General features: G+C 53.9%; 1 protein-coding gene across 1 annotated transcript in view; it reads right to left on the minus strand.

Moving 5' to 3' along the window:
* ZSWIM5 (zinc finger SWIM-type containing 5) overlaps positions 1 to 13066 on the minus strand; it is a 100037-nt gene that overhangs the window by 5630 nt on the left and 81341 nt on the right. The window contains 7 exon segments of the mRNA XM_040611361.1: positions 110 to 267; positions 2031 to 2166; positions 2582 to 2842; positions 3360 to 3497; positions 4470 to 4616; positions 6905 to 7081; positions 9384 to 9563. Coding sequence (XP_040467295.1) covers positions 110 to 267; positions 2031 to 2166; positions 2582 to 2842; positions 3360 to 3497; positions 4470 to 4616; positions 6905 to 7081; positions 9384 to 9563 — 1197 coding nt within the window.

Here is a 13066-nt window from a genome sequence, read left to right on the forward strand (position 1 = left end):
GCTGAGGGAGCAGAAGCAGGAGCTCCCTCTGTTCTCCAGGACAATCTTCTCGATGCTCTTGTGCAGCAGCATCCCACCACCCCTGTCCCAGAGCTGCCCCCCCACCAACCTTTGGCTGCCGTGAGCATGGTGGAGGCCAGCTCGCACTGCTGCGACTCCAGGTGCCCCAGGGTGAACCAGCGAGGGTACCTGCTGGGGACCACTGAGACCAAGTGGTGGGGGTGAGTCACATCGCCGGATGGTGCCGTGGTCTCCAGGACAGGCAACCTGAAGGGCAAATGGGAAGAGGCAACATCAGACCCCAGCCCAGCCCCGGCTTTGCCTGCTCTTCCCAAGGCACTGGCGAGGCAAAGCAGGGGCTGCCTGCAGGCAGCTGCCCGCAGCAATGCCTTTGAAAGCATCCTGCTGCCGTGCACGTGTGGGGGCTCCCGAGGCTGCATGCTCAACACATGGGCATGGGGATCAATCTCAGACCGACTTGAAAGGAGGAGAATGATCCGTGAAGTGATTTATAAACTTGTAAGGAAAAGCACAAGCCTCAGGAAAAAAAAAAAAAAAAGGCAAAAAACCCCACCCAAATCCCTCCTCCCTCCCTGCTCCTTTCATGTCAGAGTGCCCAGAAGAACTCCTGGCTGTATCATCTGGTTCTTCTTAAAATGCCCGGTTATGATCAGAAGCAACGGCACATTTCCCCAGGGCCTCTGCAGCCGGGTTAGGTTACCTGCTTTGTGGGGATATATAAAAGCCCGGAAAACCCAGGGGAAAAGAAAGTCTAAGGAAGGGGAGCAGGAGTCTCACATCACCAGCTGTGCTGACAAAACCACGTTGCCTCTTAAACCCCCAAGTCAGTGCTGGTGTTGCTAACTCGATGGCCAGCCAAGGTGTGCAGGAGGGAGATTGTCTCCGTGGACGTGGAGAGCATCTAACTGTCTCTGCTCGCCTTGCTTGCAGACTTGGGGGACCCACAGGGCAGCAGAAGCCCCGTTTTCCCAGCCCAGGCCAGAGACACCCCAACACAGGGAGTCCCAGCTGGGAGCAGGGGATGGGCACTAACAGATGCCAAAGGAGCAACGCGCACCCCTAGGGCAGTTGGTCCTGGTCCTGTTCAATGGCTGGAGGTTGGTGCCCCCACGCACCGCAGAGGCCCTGGGCTGCTCAATAGGTCTGGCTGTCCTCCTGAGCAGCGTTTCCCAGGACAGGGAATTTCAAAATTTCCCCCAGTGTTGGGGAGAGATGGTCCATTTCACCAAGGAAATGGTCCAAAAAAGACGAAGCTCTGGGCTGGGACTTTTAACGGTGTCAGAGGGAGAGGGCACTGGGATGCTCTGGGATTGATGGCCCTTCAAGCATTGACTTGTTTGAGAAATTCCAGCTTTTTCAAGCCCCATCCAGCCTCTGCCAAAAAACTTCCGTACACGTGCTGATGTCTGAGGTATGTCACACAGCAGGAGGGAGACGGGGCAGCTCTCAGCACCGGCCATGTCCCCCCTCCCAGACAGAACTGGGCTTTAATGGAGAGCAGAGTGCGACCGTGTTCTCTGCCCAGCTCTGCAACATCCTGGGGCCCAGGCCAAATCACCTGCCCATCTGTGCTGGGATAACAGCCCTTCCCGGGGGCAGGGAGGGCTGCAGGGTGCCTGAGGAGTGGCAGACAGCAGGCAGATGACAGCACCATGTCTGCCTGGGGCCTGGCCTAGCAGAGGACACCAGTCACCAAGACAGGCAGGTGACAGTCCAGCCTGGGGTGAGGGGCTGGGTGGAGGCTGGACCAGCAGATATTGTCAGACCCACACAAACCCCTATGGATGGGACTTGTAAACCAGGAATCACCTAAACAGAGAGCAGGAGCCTCTCTGCACTGCTGCTGTGCCCGGGGGCCCTACACACTGCACAAGATCTCAGGGATGGCAAACTCCAAGCCTGCCTCCTCTCCCATCGCTGCTCTAGGGTTGCAAAGCATCCCAGCTTCCTGGTGGAGCACAGAAGAAAGGCAAAAAGGGGCGCAGAGACAGAGTAAAACATGCACCGACCTCATGGCCCGCAAAGCCAGCTTGTATGCCAGGTCTGCGTCGTGGGGCAGCAGGGCGGAGAACAGGTATTTGGCAAAGGTGTGCATGGGGACGCTCTCACGGTGGATGACTTCTCCCAAGCCGCTGAAGGGACCACCTAGGCAGAAGCAGAGGCCGTCAGCCATAATAAGCACCGCGGGATCTGTAGCTGGGGTTTGTACTACCCCAAAGCTTTGAGGATCTGCTCAGCAGCTGTCTGGTGCATTACTCAAGCTGGATTCAGAGCAAAGGGCTGCTCTTTCCTTTTCAGGTCAAAAATTCCTCAGAAACTCAGGCCACGTCTTAGCACCCTTCTTTGTAACCAACTCAGAGGTGGTCTCCCGGAATGTCAGCAACCCCTTGCTTTACCAGATGATGGGGCAAAGCATCCATCCTACAGACTCAGCACCGCACCCACAGAGGAAGAAGCCAGGATGGGGTCAGCCAGGTGTAAACCTTGGAAAGGGCACCCCAGAGATGTTACCAACAGTCAGCTAAGGTACAGAAGACAGCTAGATGGACCAAGCCCTCACCTTCCAGCAGCAAGATGCACTGCTTCCGCAGGGTCTGCACCAGCACTGGGTCCAGCTCCAGGTCCTGCAGCCGGGCAATGATCTGCTCCTCATTGCGGCACACTTTGTCCTGGGCATAGAGACCTTCGGGCATCACTCTCTGCTGACCCATCCCCATCAGGGCCACCTCTAAGGCCAGGGACAGGTAGGACTCGCCACTGTCTTGGCTGCCGGTTGCGACGGGCACATGTTGATACACTGGGGGTTTGGAGTCCCCAGCATCTGGAAGAAGGGGGAAGAGATGCAGCAGGGTGAGAAGAGCCTTCCTAGGTGGCAGAACCAAGGCAGAGAGAAAAACCTTCCAACTTCAGAAACAAGACACACTTCCGTTGCTGCCTGCCTTTGGTCACCCAAAGATGATGGATAAAAGCTCCCTGCAGGAGATGTGGGCTCCACCCTCCTTCGTGCTCTCACTAGGAGATGCAGGAGACCCAAGACATGTGCAACAGGGTGAATGGCTGACACCAGAGCCTTCCTGTGGGCCAGCACGCCTCAGCCCAGCTCTGCTAAGCTGCTCTCCTGCTCTTCTCTGGCTGCAAACCCTGGGGCTGGGAAAACTCAGGGGCACTAACTATCCCTGTCTGCACTGCAGCTCTGCTCTGGCTGCTCCTGCAAAGGCAGAGAGAGGGGAGATTCAGAGCCCAGGGGTCCTGAGCCCCACACCTGCACCCAGGGTCTGCCTGACAGGCTCAGTTCAGCTGCAGCCACCGGGAAGGGAGCCAGGAGGAGCACTCGGTACCTGAAATTTCAAGGCAATTTTCCTCTTCTAATCTACAAGCTTCGGTCAGGGTGAGAAAGAGGCAGCCGATGGGGTTCAGAGGGTGGCCTACCCAGCCCTCCAAGTTGGTGATGGTTGTTGCTCCTCGCTGCAGCAGCTCTGCAAAAAATGGAACAGAAAGACAGTAAAAATGAGGATGTTAAAGACAGGTTCTGGACCCAGAGGGGTCTCTGAGACCATAGGCCTTTTCTTACCCCGTGGCCTGGTACACGGGGACCTCCAGGGTCGACTCAGGATCACAAGGGCAAGAAGCAGCTCAGAGCAGCCACCATGAATGCTGCCACAGTCATCAAAGGGAAGAGCAGGCACCCAACAAAAACAGGTGCCCCTAAGGCCACATAAGATGCAGCAGCTTGTGCTCTGTTCCAGGAGGACACAAGGGACTGTACAGTCCTGAGGTGGGGTCTATAAAGTCAGACCTGCAGCTTATGGACTCGTTTGCAATGGTAGCCTGAATGTTTTGGAAACACAAGCAGAAGTCTCTCTGGAGATGACAAAGACTCTCAGTGAGTCTTAAAAGCTCCATCTTTTGATTATCTCAAGCTGGCTGAGCTAGCAAGGTCCAGGAGTCACTGACTACCAGCAGCCCTGTAGTAACTGACCCCGGCTCCCTGCCAACTGCAATTGCAAAAGGAGAAATGCTGGGTTTGCCTCCTGGTACAATTTACTCAGTGAATGCAAGGTGGATGTAGCACACACAACCAGTTACTGCAGCTCTGCAGACGAGCAGCTCCTTTTTAATGCAATTACCACTTGCCTGTGCAATCCTTACAGGCAACCAGGCACAGTGATAGTGGGAACAAGAACATCCATACTCCAGTAGCCTGAATAAAGCACATGGGCTCACCCGTGTCCTTAGCATGTGGGTACCAACGCAGTTTGGCTCAAGCAATCAGATGCACCAGTTTGTCTTTCTAGGGTGTGAATAATCCCATACAGCTCTGCCTACCATCAGCCTCTGCCACTCTGGATGAGGCAGCGCTACCCTCTGAGGCAGAGAAGACTTTCTCAACCAGCTGGTACACCCCAGCCAGACCTCATGAGACACTTCTCCCATAGGTCTACTCATACCTTTCTTCTGATGCTTATATATTTCTAGCTGCCTTTGCTGCTGTAGTCGCAGGGTATTGATTATGGCAACAGTTAGTCGGAGAGCTTCTCTGGGATAGCCGTGGGAGCGCAGGGCATCAACCCGAGCACAGGCGGTCGGGACGTGTTCTGCAAGGCAAGGACAAACATAGGGGCATGGCTGAGCCAGACAAGCACAGAAATTCACGGGATGGTACTGACGGAGGGAGAGAACCCGACAGCATCAGGCTTCAGGGCATTTTCTTCTACTGATCTTCCCCACGCCCCAGCTAAACTCCTGCTCCCTGTGTTGAATTCATCCCTTTCTCCCCGCTCCTGGCAGAGATGCCTACCAGGAATACTAACGGGACTCCTACCATGTTCAACCCACAGCAGCCACGTCAGTACCTAAATCCCCACCTCCACAAACTTTATCTAATGGAAGCATTTCCAACACACCATTGCTGCAATACCGCAGCTCCCAACACAGGCTTTTACAACTCTGCCACTCATTTCTCCTAAAATCTGCACAGCTTACAGTAATTCCTCTCATTGCTATGCACCTAAAAACTTCTTGGCATCTCGTCCAACACCTCCCCCTACTCTCATGGCACAGGTGACAAGTGGGGTGAGGCTGTGCATCTAGCACTGCGCTGGGGGCACTGGCAGATTTGGGGTAATGTTTTGAACTGCTTCCTTAATGCCTCTGTGGAGTGAGCTCTGCAGAAACCCCATCTCCTCTGCAGCTCTCCTACCTGTTTTTTTATTATTAGGAACAGTTGCATGAACACACTCCTCCCCGCCCCAGGACTCACAGTTGCTTAGGAATTCATCTGCTCCTGCTGCTCATTGCTCACCTGAAATCACAAGCAACTGTGGAGAGGATTATGACTGAGTGAGAAATTAGCAGGAGCAGATGACATGACATGCCGCCTAACAGGCAGCGAAAATCCCATTTTCTTGCAAAATGTCCTACCGAGGCAGGGGGTGGGGTGGGGGGGAAGGCAAACACAGAAGATCTAAAATTATGGTAGAGGAATAATTTCTATTCCTGAAAGAGCTCAGAAAGCTTTGGAAATGCAGACAACCACCTCCACAAGTGGTGTTTCCACATCCCAAAGGTCACTCACAAGGAATACACAAGGAAGAGGTTTCAGAACAAAATCATCTGTAAAAGAGCTTCTTGTTGCTCCCTCTATTCATTTGCTAAATGGATGAAATATTCAGCTTCTCACTGAATTCATCACTAGAAGCTGCTGACAAATCACACTCCTCTCCCAGCACTGAGTCCCTGATGGGGTGCCACGAAAGCAAAAGCACAAAATCCAAAAATCACAGCAAATAAATCAGAAAAATAACATGCACCAACCAGCTGGGCTAAAGGGCTCATCAGAACCCAGATTATGCTAGGGGCAGGGGAGCTGTGGCCACTGTGTCCCTGCTAGATGGAGTCCAGGGCAGCACTAACCCACCACCGCTGCCGAAGGCTGCGTGAGGAGGAGACCTGCTGCCTGCAGCAGCTACACAAAACTCTTCCCAGAGTGGAAATGTCCTCTCCTGCTCCAGCTAAGCTAGCAGAAGTGTACCAGCAGCCTTCAGATGGGCCCTTTATAACTGATCTCCTGGCCTTAACAGCAGCTTAGTGCCTGCTGCTCCACATCTCTGAATGACTTTAAATATTTTCTTCCCATTTGGCTGGGTGACGGCAGACCCTGGCTCCTGGACTGGACACCAATGCAGCGCTGGGTTTTGACCTGTTCCGTGTCCCTACATTCACCTCTTGGGCTGTAGGGGTGAGACATCCACCTTCCTGGAGGTGGGGGGGCACCCATCCCAGACACGTAGCTGTTAAGGGTCTGCAGACCTGCCCAGGGTTATGACTTTGCAGTAGAGAAGTTGTGTGGCATGAGGTGCGCGGACTAAAGGTCTACAACACAGCAGCGTACTGGGTTTGACTCATCCAGTATGCCTTAAGTTCACACAAGACTTAATTGTATTGTCTGCTAATTGCCTTTAAGGGAAGACTAAAGAGAGGGTGACAGCAGGGAAGAAAAAACCCAGAGGATACAGCTGTGCTCCCCAGCCAGCTTTCAAGTGTTCCGTCCCACTGTACTAGGCACAGTGACAGCTTGCACTGAGGACAGCTAAACACTGGTGCGATGAAAGAGGACATGATGAGCCTGGTCCAAGCTGCCCAAGGGGAACCCAGACTGTGAAGATGTGGGGCTTGCTGTAAGGACTGTGGCTGGGGTGTGGGAGGACATCAAGTTCTTGCCCTACTCCTCAGGTTGAGCGCCACGGAGGCAATTTCACTCTAGGATGCAGAAGCTTGCAAGGACCCAGGGTAGCAAAGCTTCTTTGATGCTTTGGGTGGCTCTTCTCCACTAGCAACCCCACCCACCCAGGCCACGAGAGGGGCTGCTGGTTCGGATGCTCACCTAGCCACAGCGGCTGCCCCTGGGAGTTGAAGAGGAGGCTCTCGCCCTCCCGCTGGTATGAGGGAGACACGTAGAAGTCACTGCTAATGATGCGCTGCAGGTGGCTGTCCTGCCAGTGGAGGTCACAGCCCTCGATCGCCCGGGTGAATACGGTTCGTCTGGGCCTGGCCAGCGAGTCTGCAAAGAGAACAACCATCAGTGCCTTGGTGGGGCATGGGCAGCCTGTTCCTGCCCCCAGCCACGACCTCCCTGGACAGAGCAATGTCTTTACAATGTGAACAAAGCCCCAGCTGGTCCCACTCCAGCTGTTTCTGACTGAACAGGGGCTCTGGCTCCTGAGCTGCAGCAGGCGGCCTTTAGGTAACTCTGCTGCCCGTCCCACCTCTGATGGCAACTGCCATCTCCTTAGACAGCACTGCTAAGCAACTTGCTGGAATGACTGCCTTGGCCAGAGAGGTGAGAGGAGGCAGGGACTACCCATCCATTAGCTTTCTGATGATAATCCACTGCCACATATGAGGCTGATACCTTGAAACGTGGCAGTGTGTTCCTACCCGTGACGCTCAGCATCACCGACATTACCAACAGGGTAAGGGCTGGCCTTCCTCAGCATTACTGTCCCACAAGCACCACCAGCTCTCCTCTTCTGCTCCAAAGCAAAGTCCTGGCTTCACTGAACCACAGCTGCTTACATCAGCAGCACCTGAAGCCGTGAAGGGAACCGCTCAAGTGTGTCTCATCTGCCTCTGGGTGATGAGGGGAACCATTGCCTTTCAGCAACCTCTGCGGGCTGCGTGAGAGGGCTGGAAGCAGGGAGAGAGCATCACCAGAGACCTCACTGCTGCTCTGCAGCAGATGTCTGTGCTCCTCTTCAGAGCTGCTCTGTAACTTCAATAACATTTCTGAAGCTATCAAATGCTGTACGAGCATTTCACTCTATCCAGACAGATCAGACAAGTGGTTTGTCGGGAGGAAAAGGCCTGTCTGGAGCAATCCTGCTATCGCTCCAGCCATGCCAGATCACGAGGGCCAAACACAGCTGGCAGGCGGCAGAACAGGAAGCCCCAAAGGGGATGCAACACTGAACGTCAGGTCCTGCAACCCGCAGGACGGGCCGACTTAAATGCGTTCAAGGGTGGAAAACAAAAGGCATTGCTCAAAGCTGATCCAAGGAGGCTGGATAAACACGCTCCGGAAACGATGGCAACAAGCAATTAGCCTGAATGCTGCAGGCACCCCGAGGTGGAGAGAAATTAAACAGGTGTTTGTACGTAGAGAACAATGCTGCTCACTTTACTAGGGAGGATTTCAGGAATCAGCTGTTCTCCTTCAGTAATAAAAGAGGCTGGCAACAGTCTGCAGTGGTATTTGCGTATGCACAAACACTAACTCCAGGACACCTCCAGATCCATGCTGCTTTCGGTCCCCTGGCTTGGAGAGGCAAGAGCATGGGGACGAGGGGACATCCCCAGCGTGCACTTCATAAACTCCCCTGCTCAGCCCCAACAACCTGCCCCAAACACTGGAGCGAATCCTCGGCAGAGCCGGGAACACCAGCGGGGAGTCCTGGGGCTGGCACAGGACATGGAGCATGGCCAGGTTTAAATTCAGCTGCTCCCCAAGGATGCGCACGGGGAGGCACAGCGAGCAGACGGGGCGTGCGGTCCTGACCGTGGCTGGGGTGGGTTGGCAGGACGGCCACACTCCCGAATTGCTGCTGAGGGGGTAATCCCACCCAGAAGAGTGACATCTCCCCCCCGGCATGGCTGCTGTCCCCCTCTCCTCTTCCCACGTTGGCCACGCTTAATACACAAAGGGCAGTTCCAGGGCAGCAGATGGAGGCACGGTAAGAGCAGCAACTTTCAATTAATGCCTATCTACTTCAGGCAAAAGCGGGGAAAGTGCTTAAATATAAAGGGATCAAATGCTTTGTCAGGGGTTGAGAAAATATTTTAGCACAAAGGAACAACCCCATAACTAGATCGCTTGTTTGTGTTCTGCACTTGAACTGCGTTTAATATTCCTGGCTAATGACTTATCTACCACCTGAATCAAAGCCCATAAGCAAGGCTCAAGGGCTGGGAAACGGGCTTGACACCATCTCCATCTCCTCACTCTCACAGCCAGGGCTGCCGAGCTCAGCTCCGCTCCGATTCAAGCAGCACCAATTTTCTGTAAAACTCCATACCCAAACCTACGCAGTCTGCAGGGGTCTAAACTCCCCCAAGGTCAAGCTGCTTTAAAATGGCATCTAATTTGATGTTCAAAATACAGGTGACTTCACCCAAGATGTAGCAGAGCCAAAAATTTCCACGTGTATCCAAAACCAGAGGCTGTGAAGCAGAAAGTTTTGTATTCCTGTGACTCCCAGAGACATCACCAGCAGGTGAACTGAGGTCTCTCCACTTTGGTGCGAGTTTTGACCCAGACGCAACCCCTGTGGCCATCGGCTGGACTTCCACCCCCTGCCCAGACTCACCTTGGCTGTGACCGGAGCTCTGCGTAAGCGCGTTGGTGATGTTGGGAAGCTCATTACCGTAATTGCCGTCTTCCAGGGGACAGACGTCCATCTCGCCCCACTTGCGCAGCTGCCGGAGCCAGCAGGATTTCTCTTCCAGCTTGCAGTGTGGGTTTAACACCACGCACACCCACAGCGCCCCTAAACAAAGCCAAGAAATCAAGGAGGTGTCACCACCATACCCGTGGGGCAAAGCTCTTCTGCTGCCACGCTCATCGTGAGAGCCTGCAAGGTTTCATCGGCGTTGGTAAACTCATTTCAGCATAATGCACAGACCCAGGAGGGGGATTTAGACAGCTTTTAAATAAAAGTAAAACTCCTCTGTAATGAAGCTAAATTATAATCTCATGAGATGGGGGACAGTGGGGAGGAGGGAAGGAGAGAACGGCTGTGTACGAATTTGTGAGTGCTTCTGTCTGCCAGGACAAATCTAGTGTTTGAACTACACATCAAAGCATGCTTAAAAACACCCTGGCAAGCTGCAGAGTCTGTATCTCCAAAGACTAACCTGATTTTGATCCTACCCACGTTCCAAGTGCTTTAAAGCCCACTCCGAATGCTATTTCATCTGCCATTGTTCTTCAGGCCATTTGCATTCTACTATTTAAAAAGGAGATTTGGTGTATTTTCTTCCCTTTTTTTTTTTTTCCTTCCTTTTTCTCTTTTTAATCCCCAGTAGCCCCCAGCCTGCAGAGGAACCTGGAGCCTGGCTTGATGTCTCGCAGGCAAGACCCCCCCCAAGGCGTGAGCCCTCCAGATCTCCCAAGCAGAGGTGCCCATCAGCAGGACGCCCACGCTGACACACTCTGGGACAACCGTGGGATCTCACAGGCCTGACGGTGCTGTCCTGCTGCGTGAGAGGCCAAACCAGGCCCAAGGACTTCTGTCATCATCAAGATCCTTTCATAAGACAGGGCTGTCACTGGTGCTGCTCACCCAGCCTTGCTGACCCTTCTGAGTCACCCACTGCTCTGAAAGGGCCTGCAACAACCCAGGTAAATGGAGAACCGTGAATTCTCCTTTAGCTAGTTGCATTTCTGCCCAAATTTCCCTGCAAGGCTGCCAGGATACAGCATGTCCCCTCCTTTGTGCCTGCTCCGTGGGGTGGGATGGCAGCGTGCTGGCACAGCTATGGTGCGTGGTGTCCCTGGGGAGCCCCTCGGGCTGAGCAGCCTGAGTTGCTCCTTTCTCTGCCAGTATCAGATCCTGCCGTGCACGCAGGACAGCTCAGCCTCCTGCAGAAACACCCTCTGCTGCCTCTCCTCCATGGGCCCAGCAGAGACCTGGAGCACCTTCCTCCTCCCCATCCATCCAGTTGCTCTCCTCACCTCTCCATCACTCCCAAGAGCCAAAGTTCCCATCCCAAAGTGCCAGCCAGCGGCAGGACATCACCCAACAGGGCTCTGCTGCACGGCGAGCGCCCAAACCACCTCCCTCACTCGCTGTGTTTTGCGTGGCAGCTCCCCAGCTGCACAGCCACACAGTTGAGCCAAACAGCACCCAGCGAGGCTGCGACTCTGACACAGGCAGCTGGAGCAGCCGGTCCCTTTTCCAGGAAGCACGAGGCAAAACCAGGCTGAGCAGCGATGTCCTGGCTCGGGCTCCACTCCAGTGTCTCCCTGCTCCTCTGGGTTATAGCTGGGCTTTGGTCATGCTTTTGGGGTGCATCTCCTGGGACCTGTCCTCTGCCAGGTGGGATCTGTGGACATGTTTGGTTCAAATCATTAATAAGGCGTGGAAGCTGTGCATGTCCAGCTCCTCAGAGCAGCCTGGCTCGGCAGGACAGACGTCATGGCGTCACAACGCAGATGGTGGCAGCAGCATCGCATCCAGGAACAGGCACGAGAAAGGCAACCGCAGGCACTGAAGATCAGCAAATATTCAAAGCAGTGCTTGTCTGGTCCAGCTCCATCCACGTCTCAGCTCCACCGCTCCCACAAAACCCCACCAAAACCCTGCTCCTTTCTGATGAACAGGCAGGAATAAGACTTGAGTTGCAACATCAGTGATTAATGCATGTGCAAGAGAAGAGCTATCTCCTTAGGGACTTTCAGGGCCCATCTCTCCCATAGCATGTCTATGTCACTCACTCCCAGGCTCCGTGGGGGTTGCATGGACACAGCATCTTTTCAAAAATCAGGTCTCGGCTCCAGAAAATGAGTCTTCCTTAAGGCTCTGGTTATTGTCCCTCACCTGAGCAGGGAGCCCTGCCTGCTGCCACCGCAAGGGCATAAAACTCCCCACCTCCTCAGGTGCTCACAAGCTAAGCCCTGAGCTAGACTCCTAGCGATGGGCATCCCCAGGCTCCAACTGGTTTCAGGCATCCCCTTCCCACCCACGCTCTGGCACATTGTCATTGCCCCTCTTCCCCTGTTCTGGGGCTGCTTGTGCAAAAAGCAGCCTCCAGCAATTTCAGCTCACGCCTCTGATGGTGCACAGAGTGGCTGGGCTGGCAGGCGGTAACAAAGCTTGGTGCTCCGGCTCCACTGTCCCCAGGAATGGGATGTGCCTGCTGGATTTTTGGCTCCCACAGCTCAGCTCATGACTTTGCAGCCTATTTTTGGGAGCCCTCCGAGGCATCCTTTGCCTGCCAAAATATACTGTGCCCCTGGGCTCTCCTGAAGAAGGGAAGATGTGATGGGGAGGTGGGGGCAAGGAGGGAAGAGGAATTTACATCTGTCTCAGCCCCGATAGTTATCTGGGAGATGGAAAAGAGGGGTTTTCTGAGCCCTGTGGTCAAGTGACATCAGCTGACGGCACAAGTGACTCCTGTTCTGAGCCGAAACGCCATGCCGGGTCAGACTCCCTGTCTGTTCACATGCTGCAGAAACCTTCATCTGAACTTTCTGATAGCAGGAGGTTAAGCGGGGAACAAAGCAGCAGATCACGATTAAGCTAAGCCTCTAAACAAAAATGCTTTTTGATGATGGGGTTGGGGGCAGGGGGGGGGTGGGCAATGTTAGAGCCTTCCCAGCCCAGTGGTCCTGGTTGCTGGCCCCAGAGAGGACAGGCACTCCGATCCCGCGCCCAAGTTTCCAAACCATCAAAGAAATTCTCCCATTTCCCACAGGGTCGCCCCCCCAGCTTAATCTGCTGAAATTCCCCACTGTAAACAAGTGGCTGAGATAAATAAACCCGTCTCCAGGCAGATTAAGGTCAGGCTGCACTTCAGCTGGTTTTTCGTCTATTTTTTGTAATTAGGCTTTAATCGTAAGTACTAATGCGCCAGGGCAAATACTCCCACGCCGCAGAGCTCTCCATCCAGCAGGTCTTTCCTTTGGGTCCCCAGCAGACGGGGCAATAGATGTTCAGTTGGCAGCACATGCGCAAGTAAACGATGCTGTTTTAATTTTAATTTTTTTTTTTTAAAACTCTGAAATCCTGCAAAATCCTTCACATTTTCCCCAGCATAAATCCACAATCTTCTTTAAGGCTGATCTTCTTCCAATCCCACGCAAGTCTGTGATGCAGTCTTTGCTAAAATCGATGATTAATTATTAAACACGTGCCCAAAATAATTTCCGCAAGGCCCATTTTTCTCTTCCATGTGGCAACGGAACGTGGTCTGTGCCGGGGCTTCCCACGGCAGCTGGCAACAGGCCCCTCATCCCCCGCTTCAGCAGCAGCGGTAGCACCAGGCAGCT

The sequence above is a fragment of the Falco naumanni genome, chromosome 11, assembly GCF_017639655.2.
Source record: "Falco naumanni isolate bFalNau1 chromosome 11, bFalNau1.pat, whole genome shotgun sequence".
Taxonomy (NCBI): Eukaryota; Metazoa; Chordata; class Aves; order Falconiformes; family Falconidae; genus Falco; species Falco naumanni.